Genomic DNA, 21690 nt, shown 5'->3' with positions numbered 1-21690 from the left:
TAAACAACGCGCCCGCTGCATTGGAACCCACCATTGGAACCCAAACCCTAGGTCCCCCCCCCCCCTGAAAGCACAACACACGTTTATCTTTCTTCTGGTTTACAAGGCCCTCTTTCGGCCACAAACCGCATCACCGCATCAAGCCGCATCATCGCTTGCACAATAACATATATTAGCATAAGAATGCGGATGTTACAGAGGGGACAGTCCCAGCACCCGAAGACGCCGAGCCATCACATGCTATCAGGGCCCAACTTGACTCCACCAACCCCGACTTTGCTGCAAACCCTCCCGCGGGCAAAGTCCGTGTGACTCCGCGCACAGTGAGTCCTAGCCAAGCCTCAACCCGCCAGAGCCCCACCGCTGTGCCTCAACGCCACAAGCCTAGGCACAGCAGTGCCGGGAAACGTCTAGGCCGCAGGACACACGCACAGCGCACGCACTAACTAGGGCGCAAGCGTCCAGGTACTAGAACGGTCGCCCACACGTGCATCCTGCCCACACACAAAGCCACCAACCACGCACAACCTCTCACGGCGAGGGAGGCGGGGAATCAGCGTCATACGGCAAGCGCAAAACCATGCCGTCACCAACAGCCCGAGAGATGAAAGGATGCGCAGACGGCACAGCGTCCCAACCCTTTGGCCTGATACCCAAAGTCACAAACGTCTGGAGCCGACCCCAGAAGTCAGCTACGACGGCAAGTCCAATGCTCAGCACCCGGGCCGACGGCAGCTTCGCTCGCGCCGCCAGCCCGGCCATAACCACACGCTGCCGACCAAAGTCCAGGGCAGACATAGCAGCGAGACACACCACATCCCACACAGGTGGCGCAAGCCCCGCAGGCGGGCGCACTAACCACAACTCCTCACGAGAGAAGGCACTTAGAGCATCCTCTGGCATAAAACCCATAGCCATTCCCATGTTTTCCCGCAGGGACAGCGCCACAGTGCAGTCCCAAAACCAGTGACGCCGGTCCCCATCCTGCATGTCAACCCCACACGCCCAACACGGGTCAACAGCAACGCCGCGCGCACGCTCGCTAGCATGCCGTGGAAACGCCCAGCAAGCGTTGGCGGCCACACGCCACAGTGCTTCTTTGTGATGATTCTCCCATTTCAGCGACCACAAGCGGGCCAAGGTGCACACGAAGGCCCCCGCCGCCAGGGCAGCCTCCACCCCCGACACACCCGCGTCGCACACATACTGTGATACTGCAGATGCTTAGCCTTCAGGGCGGCTAACTGTGGAGTCATTTGTAGCACGGTCCCCGCCTTCACCGTGTAGGCAGTGAGCAGGATGGGCGGCCCCCCGCACTGCAACCATCCAAGCCCCCGCACCACCTGTTGCACCGACTCCGCCGTAGCACTCACGATGTCGGCCGCCGGGAGCGGCAGCGCGGCGGCAGGCCCCCGAGCCAGCTGGGCCGCACGCGCGGCGGCAGCCCAGCCAGCGGGAAGAAGGGCCAATGCCGCCGCAAAGGATGACATATGAGGGCATATGGGAAGGTTTGGACTTTGGACGCCCGGCTGTGCCCCCGAGTGACCCTTATAACTCCGCAATGCACACGCCGTGTCCAAATACAAGCACTGGATGGGGCTTAGTTTTGAGCGAGCGGCGCCACCCATGCACCCACCCTACGCTCACTGTTGTATCCCTTTTGAAGCACACAGATTCCTTATGAGGTTTCGGCTTTGCTGAATAGAGACCGCCATTTACCTAGAAATGCCAGGCTTTGCCCCCTCTGCAACAAAGGAGTAGAGGATGAACGGCATGTTTTACTTGAGTGTGAACCGTACACGTGTGTCAGATCAACGTACGGTATCAGTTCTGATTCAATGAAGCAGGTTATACAAGGTGCTGACCAGGTCAAGTTAGCTTGCTGCGTACGTGACATGTGGTCTAAGCGCTGTCGTTTGGTTAGGCAGAACCACGACGGTGCACACGGTGTGCAAGACGCAACTAACAATCCAGTTCCAGGAGACGAGGGGCCCTTGCGGCTCGGTTAGTCTCGTTGCAGGTATTAGGAATGCACACTTCCCATCCTGTAACACACACACACACACACACACACAGTCCTACGCGTAATGTTTTCCTTGTGCTCTTTAACACAAACACACACACACACACACGCACACACACCCAGCCACCCCGCACCCGGTTCCGCTCAGGAGTGGCTGCCCCTGGTACCGCCGCAATCAGAGGATCTGGGGATGTGTGTCAAGCCGGACACCAAATTTGCGAACCCAACCGAGTGGTCTTAACAAGCATCGACGTCCATGGCTCTCTCCTAGCAGCGCAGGCCCCCAAAGCACTTTCGCCAGGAGCCCAGCAAGCCTGCCCAGCAAGCCAGTCATTCCATTCCAGCGGCCCAGGGTAGCGAGACAGCAGGACGGCATCGCTCCGGCTGCTGCTGCCAGGCACACGCAAGTAAGGCGGCCACCGCACAAGCACTTCACACGAATCTCTGGCAGTGCTTCCTTCTCTCTTTTGTCAATCCAAAATGTATGTTTCTCGTGTGTTTGCATACTGTGCAATAGTAAGAACGGCACATGCCGGGCATGGTCAAACTTGTTTCCACCGGCCGGTGGATCCAGCAACTCAACTCCTGACATGCTTTGCGCATCTCCGTCTCGTCACCGTTGCCGGCACTCAATTTATTCATAGCACCGGTCAGTCAAGTGTATATACAATGTACACAAACCAGTAAGGGGCGCCTTCGGCGCTGCAAGGGGCGTCACATTCAGCAAGCGTCTCAGTCCTCTATGCAACAAGGAGGTGGCTGCCTTAGGGAGGCAGGAAAAGGGCTGAGCCCTCCCCTCCCGGGTCGGTTATCTCTTCTATGCAAAAATGATGGGAATCTCATGCATGCACGCGAGTACTGCACCTGTCCCTCCAAACAGCGGTGCGGCCGCTGGGCGGTCCCAGCGTCATTATTAGAGCAGTGATGACAGGAAGAGCTTATGCGCGGCACGAACGCAAGAAGACGCGCCAGTAACCTATGCTGCTTCGTGCCCAAACTAGAGTTTGCCCAGTGCGGGGCAGGCAGTTTTTCATACTAACAGACCAGTCTCAAACGGCCGCCTCCATTGTGCGAATCTCCGATGCTGATAAAATTGTGATAAAGTCCTGCAAAGCGGTTTAGTACATCACACAATGCTTGCCACGTACTGTGCTCCATGCGCCAGTCACGCGATCTAACTTCTGGATTGCGTGCCTCATGAGACCGCAAAATGCCTCCACAACACCAAAACAACGCAAGGTCGGGTTCCGTGCACCACGTATGCGAAAACCACGCCCCCACCTGCTTGCAACCCACTCTGTCACCGCCGCGCACACACGCCCTGCTGCTGCCGCCCGTCGGCCAAGTCTCGCTCCATTGGATTTTGGATTGCAACCAAGGTACAAAATGCCACGCGTTCTCGGAAAACACCCTTCGTCGGCAGATGCACTGCGCGCACGGTCTCACTCTTCTTTCCGTGCAGGCTTTACTCAGGTCGCCACTGTCTGCAAGACAAAATCATATCATTATCACACAAAACCTCGTCCACATATTGTTGTGATGTCATCGAGGTGTGGCAGGCACTCACTGCACTGCATCGGCGTGTGAGAGACCACCCATTTGCATGGCGCCCGCAGTGTGCCCCTCTCTTCAGCGTTGTCAAGCCGGCTCCTTCACACGACCCGTCCAAGCAGTTACCGGCCCAAGCTAACACGTGTCCAAGCCAAGACGATTCTCAGCATTTATACAAGTCCAAGCGATCTGAGCATTCAGCGAGGATGACCACATACAATGCTCATCAATCTGCGTCATACTCGCTCGTGACGTAACCGCTCGCGCCCCGCCAGTTCACACTGGCCTCACTGCCGTCCGAGTCGCCCCCGTCCGACTCACTGTCGCTGTACGCCACGTAGCCGTTACGGCTCGACACCTTGGCGCCGCCGCCACCCGCGTGCGGCAGCGCCAAACTACAGCGCAGCAGCCCCCGCGCAGCCGCCGGACCGGCGGCGGCTGCGCCGCCGGCCGCCGCCGCCTGCGGCGCCGCCGGCCCGGGAGCTTCCGGCATGCTGCCGCCGAGTGGTTGCTGTGCAGCTGGCCGCGGCGGTGGCGGCGGCTTGGTCCCAGCGGGTGCGGCGGCGGCGGTGCCTTCCTGTGCCTGCGGCGCCCCGGCCCCGGCCCCTGCCGCCGCACCCGCCAGGCCTTCTCCTGCTGCTGCCGACCTGACGCCACCAGCACCGCCAGAACCTCCTGCCGGCTGTTGCGGCAGCTTGGTTGGCGCGTGGGGATTGTGGTGTTGCTGGTGCTGCTGCCTACCGCCGCTGCCGCCGCCGCCGAGGAGGGCGCTGCCTGCGGCCGCCGGGGCTTCTGCTGATGCTGCTGGCGCCGGCGCCGCAGCGTGCTCCGGCGCGGCTGCTGCTGCGGGCGCGGCGGGCGTGGGGGTGGCGGCGGGGGGTGCGGCTGCTGCTGCGGGCGCGGCGGGCGTGGGGGTGGCGGCGGGGGGTGCGGCTGCCCGCCACACGCGGCAGGTGGTGCCGTCCGTGCCACTGATGTGCGCGGACACGAGGCAGGGCATGTGCGCCAAGTGCTCCTCGGCCTTCTCCGTCAGGGACACCTGTAATAGGCAGATACGCACATAAACACATGTCATGTGTGCGTTGTTGTAAACATACGTGAGCAGGTACGGCACAAAACAATTTGGTAATGCAAGGGCTGGGGAGGGCCGCCGCCAGCCAAGGCCACACGCCACGCCAATGCATGTGCCAGCATTCAATCCACCCAATGCACTCCCACACACACACACACACACACACACACACACACACGCACGCACACACACACACACACACACACACACACACACACACACACACGCACACACACGCACACCGGCACACACGCACCTGCCCGGCGTAGGTGAGGCTCTGCAGCCGCGGCCAGTTGGCTGCCATCATGGCAAGGCTGTCGGTGGTCAGCACCGCCTGGTGGGGTGAGGGTGGGGTGTTGCATTCATGATTAGTAATGGAAGTAATAGACGGCAGACCATCTTGGGGAACAGCAATCAGGGGGTTACATTCAGCAATCAGGGGGTTGGGGGTGGGGCCGCAGGGGGAGGAGTTGGTTGGAAGGGCGGGCGCGCATGGGCATGAAGGAGACAAGGGTTGAGGGAGCAGCAGCGGCACAGCCCGGCCACCCACTGAATACCACAGAACCAGAACCAGCAGCTGCAACAGCCGTGTCAGCTGCTCCCACTCATCCTCGCTCACCGCCGCCGCCGCCGCCGACAGCATGGGGTTGTTCCACACGCGGAAGCTGAAGTGCTCCAGGCAGCGGCAGCCACTCAGAGCCGTCCAGCCGTCCGGGTCGCGGGTGCGGATGTCCACCTGTGAGAGTGGGCGCACGTGGTGCACGTGGTGCCGGGGTCAGAGACAGGGGGGGCCGGGGTTGGAGGAGCGCGGAGCCTTGTGCCTCGTATATGCATGTGCGGGGTCGGCAGAGCGCGGGCCGGTGTGTCCGACGGGCACCGCCGGAGGAGGTTGCACAATACTGAGCGCAGCGCGGCGGGTGCAATCCGCCGCCACTGCATCTGCCTAATAGCATGACATATTCCAATGCTGATGAATATAATGAGACGCACGCTAGCACGCTAGCACGCACGCACACGCACAAGCACACACTCCCTGTCGCCCCACCTGGTCCAGCCGGATGCTCCTCAGCTGCCGCAGCCGCCCAATGGCCGCCAGGTGGTCGTCGTACAGCATGCACGCCGTCAGAGTCAGGCCGTGAAGCACCCCCGCCAGGCTCCAGCAGCCACCACAGGGACCCGGCCTCGCGAAGGCCGCCGCAGCGGCGGCCCCGGCCCCGCCGTTGTCGGCTGGCGGCGGCGGCAGCAGGCCGTGCTGCTGCCCCCGGCGGCCGCTGCCGGCGCCGGCGCCGACCGCTGCATCCAGGCCGGCGGCAGCGGCGGCGGCGGCGGCGGAGCTGGGCTCAGAAGCTGCGGGCGAGCCCGCCGCGCAGGAACCGCCCTCGCCACCGCGCCTGCGGCGAGTGGTGCCGTGGTGAACGGCGCCCTTGCCCTTTACTACAGCCGCCGTCGCAGCCGCCGCGGCCACGCCGCTGCCTGTGCCACCCTCGCCATCACCGTCACCCACACACACGCCCACGCCCACACCCTGTCCGTGGCCGTGGCGGCCGCTGGCTCCGGCCCCGTGCTCGGCGTTTGCGAGGGGGTGGAGGTGGTGCGACCTGTGCGGCGCGCGCGTGGCGCGGCCGCTGGCAGCAGGTCCCTCGTCGTCGCCGTCAGCGCCGCCGCCAGTCAGAGGCGCCGCCGCCGCAGGCGCCGCTTCAGCGTCCGCCGGCGCCGCAGGCGGCGGCGGCGGCGCCGCGGCGGCGGCTGCCCTGCCGCCGCCACCGTGCCCTCCGACGTGGTGGTGTGTGTTGTTGTTGTTGGCGGTGGTGGTGGTGGCGGTGCTGGTGAGCACGGCAAGCAGCGCTGCGAGCTGCGGCGGCGGCACGTCCAGCAGCTCCATGGAGAAGGTCTCCAGCAGCGGCAGCGCGGCCACACCCTCCAGCAGGTCCGTTTCGAACGAGCTGGCGACCTGGAGAGGTTCATGGCAATGGTGGGTTGGGATTACCGTATTGGGTGCGGTACAGTATGTTAGCATTGTGGATGAGGAGAAACATGAAATACGGTACTCAAGCAACAACTTGCACAGCGCGATGTGTGAAGTGCAACTCGCCTGCAGGTGAAGTGATGTAAGGCCCTGGAAGGTGCGCAGGCAGGGACCCCACGGCAGCCAGGCGCCGACGGGGCCGCTGCACGCCGCCGCGGCCGCCGCCGCCGCCGCGCCCGCCTCGAACAGGGACACGCCGCTCGGCCCGCCGGTCGTGGCGGCGGCCGCCGCCGCCGCCGCCGCCACGGCCACCATCGCGGACAGGGGCGGGCAGGTGACTCGACCAATGTCGAGGGAGCGAAGAGCCGTCAGGCCTGCCGCCAGCGCCTGTGTGTGGATGCAATGCGCACGCTCAGTAACATAAAAAAGTTCACAGGTCCTACAAGCCGCCGCTGCTGCCTCTCTGGCTGCCTTGTTCAGCAATGCCATCACCTCGAGAAGACACCCAGCCTCACCTCGACATGGCTCGCGCCCACCGAGTGGCCCGACAATGCATCGGTCAGGCCCAGTGTGCGCAGCCGCCGCAGACCTGCACAGCGGGCGAAAGAGTGCAAAAGTGTCCGTGTAAAGCTATAAAGGCATAACCAAAGAGGAAGAAAGCAGCTAGGCGCACAGCTACAAGGCGCGCCTGTGCAAGCTGGCCCCCCATCCGGCCATTCCCCTCCTCACACCTCCACCTCCTCCCTCCCTCCCTCCCTCCCTCGCCTTCCTTTCCCTCCCTCCCTCCCTCCCTCCCCCCCTCCCCCCCTCTCCCTCTCCTCCCTCACCTGACAGGCACGCCGCCAGCTGCCGCCCGGCCACGGGGTGCACGTGGTTGAGCCGCAGGCTGGTCAGACCCGTCAGCCGCCCCACCACCGCCATGTGCTCGTTGCCCACGTGCGGCCACACCTGCCGCCCCTGCGAGGAGGCGTCGCCAGACACCTGCGGGGTGCGCGGATGGCGTTAACAGGTGACTTCTTACAAGATGTTGGGGTTGTCGGGGTTCCTTTACTGGAAAATACTGGATATTTGAAACAAACCCAGGACAGATGGTAGCTGAGCCAAGTGCTGTTACACTACCGGTACTTCCACGTTTCTAATACCGGTAGCTGCTGCCCATGTCGCAAGACATATCTTAAAGCTTGTTCAACACAGTACCCAGTAATTCGGCAGTACGTCACTCGCCAGCAGCAGCACGTCAAGCAGTACTGTAAGCTCGAGCCTGCAAGCACGCGATGCCAAGAACACTGACCTGCATGAACTTGGCTCCCCGCATGTCAAGCTCCCGCAGTCGCGACAACGACGTGATTGCCTCCAGGTGCACCGGGTGCGGAAAGCCCGCGTCCGCCCCCAGCGTCAGAGACACCAGGTGCGTCAGGCGCGACAGCAGCGGCGGCGGCCGCACCGCCACGTGGCCGGCGGCCGCGGCGGCGTTGGCGGCGGCGGCTTTGGGAGCAGGCGGAGCAGCGGTTGCGGCGGCGGCGGCGCGGGGAGCAGTGGCGCCTGCGGCTGTGGCGGCGGCGCTGCCGCTGCCGCCGCCACTGCCGCCGCCGCCGCCGCCGCTGCCATCGGCGCTGCCCTCGGCACTGATGGCGGCATTGCAGGTGGCGGGGGTGGGCGCGGCGCAGCGCTTGTCCGCAGTGGCTTGCGGCGCCGCGCCGGTGGCCGCTGCCTGCCGTTGCCGCCGGGACGGCAGCGCGTCCGCGTCAAGAGCTTGGGACGCCTCGTGCTTGCGCCCGTGCGGCGGAGCAGGCGGCTGCGTTGCTACAGCCACAGCTGCGTCCGCAGCGGCGACGGCTGTAGCAGCGGCGCCTGCCTCACACATGTGCGTGTCTCCGCCGCCTGCCGCGTCAGCAGTGCCTGCGGCAGCCGTGTCCACGGCTGTAGCGGCATTGGCGAGGCAAGCCGGCTCCGGTGCTACAGCCACCGCGGCCTCACCGGCGCCGCTGCTGCCGCCTCCGCCGGTGATGCCCTGGCGGCGACCACTGCCGGTGCTGCCGCCGCCACCGTCTTCCCCAGCGCTTGCCAGCACCTCCGCCTCCGCTTCCGTCTCGGCCTGGGCCTCCCCGGCATCGGCGCCCGGCGACGGCTGGCGCTGGCGCTTGTTGTTGTGGCCGTGCGGGTGGGCGTGCAGCTGCGGCGGATGGTGGTGGTGCGCGTGCAGGTGCCGGCGTGGGCCGCGGTCCAGCCCGCCCTCGCTCATCTCACAATCCAAATCCAGATCCGGATTCCGAGCAGCGCCTGCACCTGCACCGGCGCCTGCCTCGCCGGTGCCGCCAGCGCAGCTGGCTCGGCGCCTCGGCCTCGCGCGGTGCCAGCCCAGGCAGTGAGCTCCGCACACGCCGCCACGACAGCTGCCGTCGCCGTGACGCCCGCTGCCGCCGCCTCCGCTGCCGCCCGCCTCCGCCACGTCCGCAAGCATCCGTTCAAAGCTCATCTCGCCACCGCAGCCGTCGCCGTCGGTGGCGTCAGCGCCATCGATGCCATCGACGCCGCTGCGGTTGCTGCCGCCGCTGCCGTTGGCGCGGAGGAACGCCGCCAGCCTCGCATCGGCGCCGCCGCCGCCGTCGGCCGCTCCGCCGCCAATGGCGCCACCGCCGCCGTCCAAGCCGTCAGCGGCGCCGCTGCCGCCGGCGTCGGCGCCGCTGACAAAGTTGGCGGCGGCGACGTCGACGTCAGTCATGGTGGCGTCACCGCCAACGACGGAGGCAGGGGCGGCAGCGGCGGCGCCCGTGCCGGCGGCGGCGTGCTGGCCCGAGGACGCCGCTGCTGCACGGGCGCGCTTGGATTGAGGAGGTCGACAGCTGCCGCCGCTGCCGGTCGGCCCGTCGCCGTCGCCACTGCCGCCGTGTAAGCCCCGGGTACCGGCGCCGCTGCCGTCGTTGCCGCTGGCATCGCGATCCATGGATCCGTGCTTGCCGCCTGGTAGCAAGTGGTGGCGCTGGTCGCCGCTGTCCTGGTTGTGGCCGTTGTGGCCGTTGGAGCCGTGACCATTGTGGTCGTTGGAGCCGTCGTTGCCAGGTGAGGTACGGTTGCTGTGGTCTGGGTTTGCGCCGCCACTGCCACTGCCGGTGCCACTGCCGTGGCCGTCGTGGTGGGACGAGTGTGGGTCGTTGAGCGCCGGCGGGAAGGAGGTGCACGCGCGGCGGTGGCGCGGGCCCACGTGCAGAACGCCACTGATGTCACCACCCATTCCGCCGCGCCCTCCGCTGCCACTGTCACAGCCCAACCCCGCGCACGCATCCATGGCGGTAGCAGTCATGCCGATGCTGCCGCCGCAGGCGTCCTTGGCTGTAGCAGCGGCAGCCACAACAACGGCTGCGGCAGTAGCAGGAGCAGCACCAGTCACGACCTCGGATTCGCTACAACGGTTGAACGTAGTCAGCCCTCGCCGCTCGACCCCTCCTTGCCGAGCGGCAGCGGCGTCGGCTGTAGCTGCGGCGGTGACTGTAGCAATCGGCTCGCTCCGGTCGCTGCCCATGTCTGCCGCGACCGTGGCTGCAGCTGTAGCTGCGGCTATAGCTACCGCCCCTGCGGCCACGCCTCCGTCGCGCGTGGCTGCAGCCGGCGCCGCCGCTGCTCCACCGCCGGCTGACTTGACTGCGGCGGCACCGGCGGCGGCAGCAGCATTTGACGCTGCCTTGGGTGCAAGGTTGGATTGCCGCTGCCGCTGCCGCAGCCCGTCGTTATCGTCCTCCACCGCCACCGCGCGCGGGCCCGCAGCATCGGCCGCAGGCGCCGGCCCCGCCGCGGCGGTTTCCTGCTGCTGTTGCTTCTGGCGCTGGCGCTGCTGGTGCCGCAGGTGGTGTTGCTGCAGGGCCGCCGCGGGCGGGGCCAGCGGCGGCGGGCCCATGAGCAGCGGGTAGGGCGTGTGGCCGGACAGCTGCAGCACTTCCAGCCGCTCCGCCAGCAGCTGCCGCAGCGCCGCACACACCTCCAGCTGCAGGGCGGGCAGAGGGGCCGGCGGGCAGGCGCAGTGGAAACGGGGCAGGGAGGCAGATGGTTGGAGGAGGTGCGGAGAGGGAATGAGAAAGCTGAGGACCACTACAGTCCTGCACGATCGCACGTGACACCAAACCTTACGCGCGCCTTGCGGCTCTTGAATACTGACACGCCAGTAACGCAGCGAACCGAGTGCAGTGGCATACACGTCTACACCGACACACCTGTAGCCAGCGGCTGCTGCCACCGGCGCCGCCGCCGCCGCCGCCGTCCGCACCGCCGCCTGCGGTCAGCAGCGGCAGCGGCTCCGCAAACGCCAGCCCAAGCTCCGTGTACTCAGGGTACGCGGCCGCCAGTCTGTCTGCCGCATCCAAGAAGCTCCAAGCCACAATGCTGCTGCTGCCCACGCTGCTCGCGACGCCGCCGGCGGCGTGCGAGTCACTGGCGGCGGCGCCGCCGCCGCCGTTGTCCGACGGCCCATAGCCGTACGCATAACCGCCGCAACCCGGCGCGTTCACGTGCGCGCGCTGCGGTGGCGGCGCCGCCGTGGCGGCGGCAGCGGCGGCTGCCGCCGCCGCCACGGTGGGCTGTGAGGCAGCGAGAAGGCTGTACACGCAGGCTAGAGGCAGCGCCCCAAGGTTCGGCGGCTCCGGGAACAGCGGGTAGGCTGCTACAGCTGCTGGTGATGCCGCCGGGTAGTGGGGCGGCAGGGCGGGCGGCGGCGGGCCGCCGGGGTACAGGTGCGCCGGCGCCGGCCGGACTCGGCCGCAGGAGGTGTCGCCTGTGGGCTCGCAGCCTGCTGCTGTGCCCGCGGCAACGGCGGCGGCGGTGCCACCGGCGGTGGGGTGCTGATGGTTGGGCGCGACTGGCGAGGGTCGAGGGTCGGGTCCCGGTAGGGAGGCCGGGGCGGGTCGGCCACAGGAGGCTGCGAAGCCGCGATCGGTGGTTGCGGGCTTTGGCTGTTGTGGTTGCGGTTGCGGTTGCGGCGCGGCGGTGGGGTCGGGGTTGGGGGGCGGCGGTGCCGCAAACCCGCCGTTCACCGCCCTGCCACCACGCCCCCCTCCTGTTGGCACAGCGGCGGCCGCGTCCGGGCAAGCTACACCTAAACCAGTCCGCCGCTGCTGCTGCTGTTGTTGCTGCTGCTGTTGCTGCCGGGCCGCCGCTGCGGCTTTGCGGCCTGCGCGCGCCTGCAGCTGCTGCGGCTGCGCGGTGGGCGCCTCCTGAGCGGCTGCGCCGCCTTGGCGATTACATGCGAGGACCTGGCGGTCGGGCACCCGCAACCGAACCGCCGTCACGGCACCGCTGACGCCTCGGCGCCAGCTCTTGCAGACGCAACGGAGCAGGGGCCAGTGCTGGATGCCAACGCGCTTTGCGACCTCCTGCGCAAATGCAACCAATGCGGCGCTGTGTAAGGCCTCGCTGTCCTTTGAAGGATCGACATCCGATTGGCAGTGCTGAGGGCAAGTACCGGTAGTTGAATCGACGCCCGCTGCATGCCCGCGCTTGCCAAACCAACAATAGCAGACAGACATTCCTCCCAGTGGCTGCGTTATACTTTTAACACATTGTATCGCTGCGGCAAGCGCCGCTGGTCGCGTTGGGACTCAAGCCCACAGTCGCTGGCGCCTGCCGAAACGTCGAGTCCCGGCTCCCCTGTTTCTGAGACCTAGTTGCGCCCACCTGTATAAGCTCTCCCGATAACGAGCCCCAGTCAACCGCCCGGGGCTCCTCCAAGTCTCCTGCGTGCGCACACGTTTGGAAATTTAGGTCGCTTTGTGCGTTGTGTCAACTGGCCTGCACACGCAGAGCTCAGGCCCCGCAGACCAATTATGCTCGAGTTAAAAATGCGGCGCCTGTCGCAGGGCGCAAGTCTTGCGCGCCCAGCGTACACCTGGGCCGTCTCGTTAGCGCCCTTCCAGCACAAGGCTCACCAATGCGTGTGCTCATGTAATACAACTTCTATAACGAGACGCCATTGAACAGCCCAACGTCGCTTGCGAGCGCGCCAGCCGCGCCCGTTTAGAATCGAGGTTGTTGTTTGCGAAAATAGCCGTCCGAGAGCGCTGTGTTGGTGTGCGCGTGCCGGCGTCTGAGTTGCTACTTGCTAGTGACCCTGCGCTAGTTCCTGGCTGGGGATGAGCTGGGCTGCGCGCACCGCTCCTCTGAACGTATCAGGTCGCAATCCTGCACGCCGTACACGTTGATACGCCCTCGTCCTGTGGCTCTCCCTCCAGCTGTTTGGTTCTTGCCAAGAGCCTGTCTGATTGTTTTGACATTCTATGTTTCATCATGCACGAAGCTGTGCTTACACTGTCCCGACCGCACGACGCATGGCAAAGTGCTTGCGCTGGTCGGGCCTGCGGCTGGAAGAAGGCTTTACCGTATGCTTGGCGCGTTTGCGTATGAGCTTGTGAAGCTTTATGCAATACATGAAGCTGTGGGTGACTGGGTGAGGAAGGAGGTGGTTAGCTACCGGATTGACAACCCCCAACGCGCCTCAACCGGCGTGCTACAATTGCGCCTGCACCTTAGAAGCCCCGGGGTTACGGAAGCTGCCAATAGCCCGAAACTCACGCCCCGATGAGTGGCACACTTTGAGCCCTAGTACAGTACGTTAAAATACGGTGCATAATACGCTGGGCCAGGAAATCCGGGGGGGAAGCCGACGCAAACACGGCACGCGTGCCCGCACCATGCCCGAATCGGTGTGAATCTGGATTTGCGCGGTCACAGTCTTCTAGCGGAATTTCCTTCAACTTATTATGCTCATATTGTTGTAAGAGAACACAGCTGCAGTGCGGAGAGCAGCCATGGTTCGCAAACTTCGACGGACATCCTTTCCAGCACCCCTCGCGCCCCTCGCCCAGCCACGGCGCTGCCACGGCCCACCCCGCTGGTTTCCCCAGCACAACGTATTTTCCAACGTACTAGCCGACGAGGGCAGCGTACAGTACGTAGTACAGTACGTGGTACATAGTACGCGTACTACGAACTAGGCAACCCTGCAACCCCCAACGCGCCTCAACCGTGGCGTGCTACAATTGCGCATGCACCTTAGAAGCCCCGGACGCTGCCTTAGCCCGGAACTCACGCCCCGATGAGTACAGGAATCAGGGTTAGACACAATGAGAGGGCCAGGCGCCGTGGCGGTCACCCGCGCCGCAGGACCGGCATGCAAGGGCGTGCATGCGTGTGCGGGTGATGCGGCAGTCCCGGTCAGGGGCGCAACCTGGTCTGAGTGGCACACTTTGAGCGGCAGCCCCGTGCCTGCACAAGTGCACAAACGATCACCCCCTAAGGGCCCTAACCTGCACCTCACTTCCTGCAACTGTATCCTCGCGCTGTGGGTGCCTGCTGTCGTGTGTGTGGCGCTCCCATGGAACTGATGGCATCGGGTCCTGCAACCCCATGAGGCCCCGAGGCATCGGGTAGCTCTAGCTGTCGGCGCTGCAGGTGGCACGCCCCTGAGGCCTGGGGTAGGCGTCCGCCCTACAGCCCTACAGCCCCTACCAGTGCGTGCTTGCTGGCTCGTGAGCTGCGTCAGCCCACTCAGCAGGTCCTTCGTGTAAACAACGCAATCGCACCAGCCACAAGCTGGCCGACAACCCCTCCGAGTCGTCTGCAGCTCCCCACACGTGCTTCAGGCACCAGCCTACACTCCCAACCGCGAGCCACCCCCGACTGCCCACCAGGCCAATCACCCATACGTACAGCCGGTAACAGCCCCGTTGAGGGCTTGAGGTGCGTTAGCTGGGGCGCCGGTCTACGCCCTCTGTGCATTGTGTCGCGTGGTGGTGTGCTGTGCCAAAGCCATGTGGGAGAGTGTCTGAACAGAGGCCCCGTTACGCATAAACACCGTGGCTTCCTAACCCGGTCACCCTCAGCTTCATGTATTGCATAAAGCTTCACAAGCTCACACACACACACGCGCGCGCCAAGCATACGGTACAGCCTTGTGCCAGTCGGAGGCCCGACCGCCAGCGCAATCACTTTGCCATGCGTCGTGCGGTCGGGACAATGTAAGCACATCTTCTTGCATGATGAAACATAGAATGTCGAAACAATCAGACAGGCTCTCGGCCACAACCAAACAGCTGGAGGGAGAGCCACAGGACGACGGCGTATCAACGTGTACGGCGTGCAGGATTGCGACCTGATACGTTTAGAGGAGCGGTGCGCGCAGCCCAGCTCATCCCCAGCCAAGAACTAGCGCAGGGTCACTAGCACCTCAGACACCGTCACGCGCACACAATCACAGCGCCTTCAGACGGCTATTCACGCAAACAAGAACCATTGTTGCATGGCCACCTTCAGTCCATCAGCTCACCCTCACGCAAGGCCCAACAACAAACTCCGCCTTCCCCGAAGGCCAGATGCAGTGCAATCCTGACTCGTACATGTCCGTCTGCGGCACAGCCCACCCCCGGTCGCCACCAAACACCACGTGCCGCTACGAACCTGCCCTTGCAGGGGCGGCAGCGCCTGCCGCGTCAGCCGTAGCTGGCACCGGTGCTCCAGCCGCCCCCGTCGCCGATGGCACAGCCGCTACTGCCGACGCCGGCTCTGTCAGAGGCTGGGGACCAGGGCCGTCCGCCGGTGCCTCCTGCTGCTGCTGTTGATGCTGCTGCATGGCGAGGGCCCGGTTTTGAAACAGCGTGCCAAGGCCGAGAGGCCCCGCCGCCGCCGCCAGCCCGGCCCGGCTCCCCACGGCCGCTGCAGGCACACCCGGCATTCCCGGAATGCGCGTCGCCGCGGGCGCAACGGCTGCAGCGCCGGCGGGTGCTGCAGCCATGGCCGGGTCCGGGGCGGCGGCGGCGGCGCCGCCGCCGCCGCTGGCCCGCTGCTTCTGCACAGCTGCTGCGTATGCTGATAGCTGCTGCGCCATTGCGGCCCCCAGCATGGTAGTCATGTTGTTGTTGGGCACACCCGCTGCAGCCGCTGCTCCCCCTCCCGCAGCCGCCGCTCCTCCTGGCCCTGCGCCTGCACCCACGCCTCGCACCGCTGCGCCGGCGACAGCTGGCCCCGTGCCGGCGGCGCTTGCCGCGGCGGCGGTGGCCGCATTCGTGGTGATAGCCTGAAGGAGGTTGTTGGCAAGCAGTGCAGTCGCGCTGGGGTCCGAGCCGCGTGCGGAGGCGGCGGAGCCGCCCGCCTCCGCCTTTGCCGCCTGCGGCGGCTGTGGCGGCTGCGCCGCCGCCAGCTGCGCCGCAATGGCGGCGGCGGCTGCCTTGGCGGCTGCCAGAGCGGGCGGCGGGGTGGTGGAGGGGGAGACTTCGGGTGTGGTGTCGCCGTTGGGGTTGGAGGCGGTGAGGGAGGCGGCGAAGGCGCCGGTGGCGGTTCGCGGCCGCTGCGGTGGGCCCACGGGGTCGTATGCCGCACGTATTTCCTACAGACACAGGGGAACGGCGTGAGGCGGAGCGGGGTGAAGGCGTGTTTGTATGTGTGCAGGAGAAAGCGGCGTGCGCGGGTACGGCAGCCGGCCAGTGAATCCCCGACCTCGGCCCCGACCCCGACCCCGGCCACCGATGCACCCTGCGCCCCTCCCCCACAAGGCCACACGCAAACGGTCACACAGGCATACCTCCCAACGCCCACCCAGGCACCCGCCCCTGCCTCCAGCCGCACCGCCCCCACAGTGGCGTGCGGATGGCGGCAACAACCAAGCCCTGCCCCACCCCCACCCCCACCCATCCCGCACCCACCCACCCACCCACCCACCCACCCACCCACCCACCCACCCACCCACCCACCCACACGCACACACCTCGTGTGCGCGCTGCATGGCCGCCGCCACCTCCGGCGTCATTGGCACCCCCTTGGCCACACCCGCCCGCCGCCGCAGCTTCTGGCGGTGCTTCTGGACGTGGCTAGTCACGTGCTTGTACTCCAGCTCCAGGCTGCCGGCGGATTCGGATCTCAGCGCCGCCGCCACCCCCGGATCCGATTTCAGGCGCTTCAGGATCACGGATGACGTGGCGCCAGCTACGCCCAGCTCCGACACGATGCGAAGGAAGGCCGCCTCCAAATGTCCGTGCCAACTGATCAACCGAACGCCCTTGCCCCGGTTGGAGGCCGCCTTGCCGCCGCCGCCCTCGTCACCAGAATCGTCCGCGGCAGAGCCGTCGGATTCGTCGCCGTAAGCAGCAGCACCACCACCAGCAGCCGCGGCCGCGGCGGGCACGGCGGAGGCGGAGGCGCTGCCGCCGCCCGGGCGCGGCTTGGTGCCGCCGCCGTTGGCGGCAGTGGCGGTGGCCGCCGCGGCCGCGGCTGCGGCGGCGGTGCCGGCTGGGCCGGTGCCAGAGGTGGCGAGGGTGGAGAGGATGGCGGCGCAGGCAGCGGGCGGCAGACCCAACGCCGCCGCCACCGCCGCCACATTCGCCTGCTGCTGCGGCGTCAGGAGCGACAGGCCTGAGACCGCGCCGCCAGCTGCTGCCGCCGCCGCCGCCGGCCCCATGCCCGCGCCGCGACCGCTGCGACCGGCCTGCCCGCCGGCCGGCCTCGCCGCCGCCGCGCCGCGGCCCCCCGCCGCCGGGGCACTGCCTCCGCGAGCACGCTTGGCGCCGCCACCCCCGCCGGCCCCGCCCGGGCCCCCGCCGCCACGCCCTTTTGCGGATCGGCCGTCAAACAACACAAAGTCCTCATCGTCATCATCATCGTCGCCGCCGCCCGCGTGCCAAGACACATCACTGTCGCTGTCATCACCACCCCGCCGCCGCTTCTTCTTTTTGCTGGCGCCTCCACCTCCGCCACCGCCACCTCCGCCGCGCGGAGCGCCGGCACCGGCACCGGGCGCCTTCGGCGCTGCGGCCTGCGTCGGCGCCGGCGGCCTTGCCGCCGCCCTGAAGCTCCTTCCCACCTCCCTCTCCTCCTCATCCTCCTCATGCGCCTCGCTGTCACTGCTTGCCTGCTCGCTCCCGCGCTCCTCCTCGCTACCCTCCTCCCCGTCCGACGAGCCTCCCGCGCCCCCCGTACGCCAGCCGCCGTCGCTCTCCGTGTCACTGCCGCTGCCCGATTCGTCGCCCGAGTCCAAACTGAACCAGTCCTCGTAAACACGCCGCGTGGCGCCAAGCACCGCCCGCTCGCCGCCAAGCCGTGCAACCTCGCCGCCCGCGGCCCGCACCAGCATCGCTAGCGGCGTCGGCGCAGGCGCGAGCGCAGGCGTCGGCACGAGGGCGGCGTGGCCGCCGTCTCGGGCGGCAAGCGGAGGCATCGCCGTCGGCATAGCGGGCGCCATGAAGCCCGCTGGCATCGGGGCTAGCACGGCGGCGGTGGCGCTGCCGCTGCCGCCGCGGATGACTCGTGCCATGCGGCGGAGGGGCGGCTCCGCCGGCGCCGGCGGCGGCAGCTCCTCTCCCAGCCCCTCCTGTTTCTGCTGTGAGTCTCGGCCCTCCTCCCCGTTGCATGGATGCTGCTGCTGCTGCCCCTCCGCCAGAGGCTGCGGCCGCAAGCGCTTAGGCCCCAAAGCCGTCACAGCACCAGCCGCGGCGGGTGCGGCTCCCTGGTTCGACTCCTGTGCCGACCCACCGACACCGCTGCCGCCGCTGCCGCCACTGCCGCCACTGCCGCCCCCGCTGCCCCCGCTGCCTCCGACCAGTGCGCCCAGCAGTCCCACTGCGGCCAGGGCGCTGTGCAGGCGGGCGGTCAACATCGCCAGGTCCGCGCCAGCAGCTGCCGCCAGAGCAGAGCTAGCAAGCCCAGGCGGCCAGAAGCCGGGGCCATTCGGGTCGTCTTCCTGCTGCTCCTGCTGCTGGTGAGATTGCCGCGACTGATGATGGTTGGGTTGAGCGGCGACATCCGGCGCATCGGGCAAGGGTGCGTGTGGAGGGTCGTCGCCGGGGGTTGCGGTGAGGGGGGCAGTCGGGTGGTCCATGGGCCCTGGGCCCTGGCGGCCTCGACAGGGCTCAACCACGCCACAAGCCTGCTTCAGCTTCAGGCTCTACCCGTGTTGCGCATGTTGAGCCTGTGAGCTGCTTCAACCTGGCAAATCTGCACCGCAATCGGCTGTGCAGCGAAGTCATAAACCAAACATGGGATATGGACAGTAAAGAATATCAGGGGAGCCATATGAGCTTTCGTACCTGGCATTTGCACCAGCCGCTGCAGCGCCTCCAAGCACGATATTCAACTTTGAGCCTACCAAAGGGGTGTAACTTTGACTGTCGACAAGTAGGCAATGCCTTGACACATGCTATGTATTACTATGTTGTTGAAGGAGTTCAAAAGAGTCTCAGTAATTTCAAAATTCTGGTGACACCCACCGGTCTTGTTCTCGTGTTGTATACAAGCCACAACACCTCACATGCGAGACGTGTAGGCGCTGGACACATGGCCAGGGATAAGGTCATCAGGCCGGGTGTGTTTGAGTGCATCACCAGTGACTGACCAGGCTGACCCTGATCCACACACGTGCCTTCAGGACTGTTTCCTAGCACCCGCTGCCGTGCTGAAGAGTTCATGGCAGTATTCATCATGCCGACAAACGTGAGATCCTGACATTCTGAGGCACTGGCCTAGCAGCACATTGAGAACCTCGAGTACGGTCCTTTTCCGGTTTTGGTAGCGGAGGGGGCGGGAAAGGCCACGTGGAGGAGGAGAGCACAGCGCCGCCCAAGAAGCGGCGCAAGCGCGCAGGCTGGGGAGCCGGCCGGTGTCTAGGTAGCCGTCCGCGGTGGGGCTGGCAGGGCATGCGTAGCGGCATTACAAGTAGTGCGGCTGTTGACAACTGTGCTGCGTCTGACTGCGGTTGGCTCTGCTGCTGTGGCATCGCGACTGCTAGATAGGCAACTGGTTTGGCTATGTGCCTGTGGAAACCGACCCCGGCTATGTCCGGGCGATGAGGTTGTTCGGCCTCAGACTGTGGAGGGGCTTTCTCCGCCTCGGCTTGGTCCCCGCCCGGTCCCGGAGCCGGTCGCGAGCCGGTCCCCGGATGGGGTACACCTTTACATGTTCGTTCGCCCGGCCCAATTCGCCCCCGCCCGGCCCAGAGCTCGCCAGTTTGGGCCTGGTCAACGTCCATGCCAACACAGGAGCAGCAACCGGCCCTCAAGAGCAGTCCCAGTGGCGTCTATCAACTTCTGGGAGGTCATGCATACATATAGAGCTCATTATGCAGCACCGGGCCCGTCCAAAGTCATAGTTTGCATAAAGTCCCCGGCTTGGTCCCCGCCCGGTCCCGGAGCCGGTCGCAAGCCGGTCCCCGGATGGGGTACACCGCTTGTAATCACAACTCGCTCCTCGCTGCACGCACCCACAGCATACGTTTGATACACGCACCCACAGCATATGCTTCTACCCTGAGCGAGCGGAGTCGCGGGTACTTTGCTCAAACCTTAAGATTTTTCCGGGCGACGAGACTGCGCAACATGCAGCTGACCAGCTGCCTCGGCGGCACGTCGTCGCGCCTGGTCTCGCGCCGTGCGGTCGCGCCTGCGACTGTGCGCGTTCCTGCGCCCAAGATGCTGGGCCCCCACATCCCCAAGCTGCCTTCGGCTCGCGGCATGCGCGCCGCTTGCCGGGCGCAGTTTTCAGACGAGGTTATGCTCGGCGCCCTGGTTTATTGGGGCGCGGTTGTGCCCTACACGGTGAGCGCGCCCCGCACCCCGGCGCTTGCGTCATCCCCGGCACCACAGCCCGAGCACAAGTCAGTTTCACGACTGCGCCCTTGTTTCGTGACCGCAGCTGCTGTCCAGCATCACCACGTCCATCAAGGGGGAACTTGCCGTCCTCAAGAAGGACATCGCGGCGGACAGCAAGGCTGCGGATGACCGCTGGGCGGTCGCTGAGGCCCGGTGGTACGCGCTTGCCCAGCGCGTTGCGGCGCTGGAGGTGTTGGCGACCGGAAAGCTGCCGGTGACTAAGGCCCCAGGTGCGGCGCCTCTTTGGGCTAGGCTGCCGCTCAGGCGCTCGAGTCAGGTGGCCCGTGAAGGATCCGGGAAGCGTGAGGCCGTTTGCTTGCGCATGGGGGCATTGCGGTCATGTCCCCATCCGCCGCCACGTCACGCCTTCTGCCGTGGCGGCCCTGCGTTTAGTTGACTGCATGCACCTCCCTGTCTGCTCACGGCTGCTGCTCCCCGTCGCCTCACGTCGGCCCCAGGCGACGGCTGAGGGGGCTACGCGGCGTGAGCCCCAAGGTAGGCGTGTTGGGTCGACACAGCGTTTGGTCCTAGCGGCTTGGGACGGGTCTGCTCTAGACATCCTGCCTGGCCTCGCAGTTGCTGAGCTCACCCGAAGCCGCGGACGCCTTGACCCGCACGCCCGCAGGCTTACAAGCGGATAATAGAATTAAGGTGGCCTGCTGGTCAAGGCTGCACTTGCTCGATGCTGCAGCCAGATGGCGCTGGCCAGCCGTGCTGGCGCGGCATTGGTTGGTCCTTGAGGTCGTTGAAGCGTTGGTGGCTTTGGTTCTCGTGGGTAGTGCATGCGCCGTGCTGTGCGCTTGGAGGGGCTCAGCCCCTTTTCCCGTGACCGGGAAACACTTGTCCGGTTGGCTCGCCCCCCAAAGGGCACTGGCCTAGCAGCACATTGAGAACCTCGAGTACGGTCCTTTTCCGGTTTTCCCCAACCTCTGGGCAATGGCCCAAACACGCTGTTGCCCTTTCAGGAGACTCACTGGCAGCACTAAGTCCGGCACGGCTGGAGGGAAGCTGATAGCAGCAGCGCTCGCAGCCTGCACAGGTTCGAGGGTTACAAAACGGTAATTTGGTCCCTCTCTGGGCCTGCGTGCGTGCCACAGCTTGTAGCACAGCACACTGCGACGCACTGCGCAGCCAGCAGCGCACTGCGTGAGTCCAACGCCACTGCGCACGTGCAGTAGGTCAAATGACCTTGTACCAGTGTGTGCTGCTATTTGTCATTGCAAACGGTGCGTTGGGGCATCCATGGCCAGGGGCGCTGGGGTGAGGTGGGGTTGGGGAAATGTGGGTGGTGCCGTGGGGGAGAGGGGCGTGGCTGGGGCTGACCATGGATCCAGGTTGGAATCGTTCATTTGTGCGTGCCGTTCCCGGGTTGACGAGGGTGCGGGGCTGAGCTGCGGGCATGCGGGGGGAACTCCGCGCGACCTCGCAATTTCACAGGGTGTTGGCCCAGCCACTAATAGTACAT

General features: G+C 65.9%; 4 protein-coding genes across 4 annotated transcripts; 1 reads left to right on the top strand and 3 right to left on the bottom strand.

Annotated features, from left to right (window-relative positions):
- Positions 1-87: 87 nt before the first annotated feature.
- On the bottom strand, positions 88-1813 carry CHLRE_11g467606v5 (uncharacterized protein). Its single transcript, XM_043067356.1, has 2 exons — positions 1374-1813; positions 88-1274 (listed from the first exon to the last, which is right to left on the bottom strand). The coding sequence occupies exons 1-2, from the start codon at positions 1498-1500 to the stop codon at positions 1225-1227; spliced, it is 177 nt and encodes a 58-aa protein (XP_042919355.1). The 5' UTR covers positions 1501-1813; the 3' UTR covers positions 88-1224.
- Positions 1814-1936: 123 nt separating this feature from the next.
- On the bottom strand, positions 1937-12973 carry CHLRE_11g467605v5 (uncharacterized protein). Its single transcript, XM_043067355.1, has 11 exons — positions 12525-12973; positions 12274-12332; positions 10818-11972; positions 7904-10591; positions 7440-7593; positions 7128-7201; positions 6739-6999; positions 5692-6597; positions 5266-5382; positions 4903-4980; positions 1937-4613 (listed from the first exon to the last, which is right to left on the bottom strand). The coding sequence occupies exons 1-11, from the start codon at positions 12538-12540 to the stop codon at positions 3801-3803; spliced, it is 6321 nt and encodes a 2106-aa protein (XP_042919354.1). The 5' UTR covers positions 12541-12973; the 3' UTR covers positions 1937-3800.
- A 268-nt stretch (positions 12974-13241) lies between these two features.
- On the bottom strand, positions 13242-18853 carry CHLRE_11g467604v5 (uncharacterized protein). Its single transcript, XM_043067354.1, has 2 exons — positions 16355-18853; positions 13242-15976 (listed from the first exon to the last, which is right to left on the bottom strand). Exons 1-2 carry the CDS (start codon positions 18458-18460, stop codon positions 15044-15046), a joined length of 3039 nt encoding a protein of 1012 aa, XP_042919353.1. The 5' UTR covers positions 18461-18853; the 3' UTR covers positions 13242-15043.
- A 953-nt stretch (positions 18854-19806) lies between these two features.
- On the top strand, positions 19807-21689 carry CHLRE_11g467603v5 (uncharacterized protein). Its single transcript, XM_043067353.1, has 4 exons — positions 19807-20171; positions 20269-20455; positions 20684-20720; positions 20851-21689. Exons 1-3 carry the CDS (start codon positions 19953-19955, stop codon positions 20692-20694), a joined length of 417 nt encoding a protein of 138 aa, XP_042919352.1. The 5' UTR covers positions 19807-19952; the 3' UTR covers positions 20695-20720; positions 20851-21689.
- The last annotated feature ends 1 nt before the right edge of the window (position 21690 follows it).

The sequence above is a fragment of the Chlamydomonas reinhardtii genome, chromosome 11 (genome assembly GCF_000002595.2).
Source record: "Chlamydomonas reinhardtii strain CC-503 cw92 mt+ chromosome 11, whole genome shotgun sequence".
NCBI classification, from domain to species: domain Eukaryota; kingdom Viridiplantae; phylum Chlorophyta; class Chlorophyceae; order Chlamydomonadales; family Chlamydomonadaceae; genus Chlamydomonas; species Chlamydomonas reinhardtii.
This window is presented reverse-complemented; position numbering and strand designations above follow the sequence as displayed.

Coding starts and splice junctions, on each gene's coding strand:
- CHLRE_11g467606v5 (XM_043067356.1), bottom strand. CDS start 1,500: ATGCCCTCATATGTCATCCTTTGCGGCGGCATTGGCCCTTCTTCCCGC. Junction 1,275..1,373: donor CGCTCCCGGCGGCCGACATC/GTGAGTGCTACG, acceptor TACACGGTGAAG/GCGGGGACCGTGCTACAAAT.
- CHLRE_11g467605v5 (XM_043067355.1), bottom strand. Junction 7,594..7,903: donor GGGGAGCCAAGTTCATGCAG/GTCAGTGTTCTT, acceptor CGCACCCCGCAG/GTGTCTGGCGACGCCTCCTC. Junction 4,981..5,265: donor TGTCGGCGGCGGCGGCGGCG/GTGAGCGAGGAT, acceptor TCACCCCACCAG/GCGGTGCTGACCACCGACAG.
- CHLRE_11g467604v5 (XM_043067354.1), bottom strand. CDS start 18,460: ATGGACCACCCGACTGCCCCCCTCACCGCAACCCCCGGCGACGACCCT. Junction 15,977..16,354: donor CCATGCAGCGCGCACACGAG/GTGTGTGCGTGT, acceptor CTGTGTCTGTAG/GAAATACGTGCGGCATACGA.
- CHLRE_11g467603v5 (XM_043067353.1), top strand. CDS start 19,953: ATGCAGCTGACCAGCTGCCTCGGCGGCACGTCGTCGCGCCTGGTCTCG. Junction 20,172..20,268: donor GCGCGGTTGTGCCCTACACG/GTGAGCGCGCCC, acceptor TCGTGACCGCAG/CTGCTGTCCAGCATCACCAC.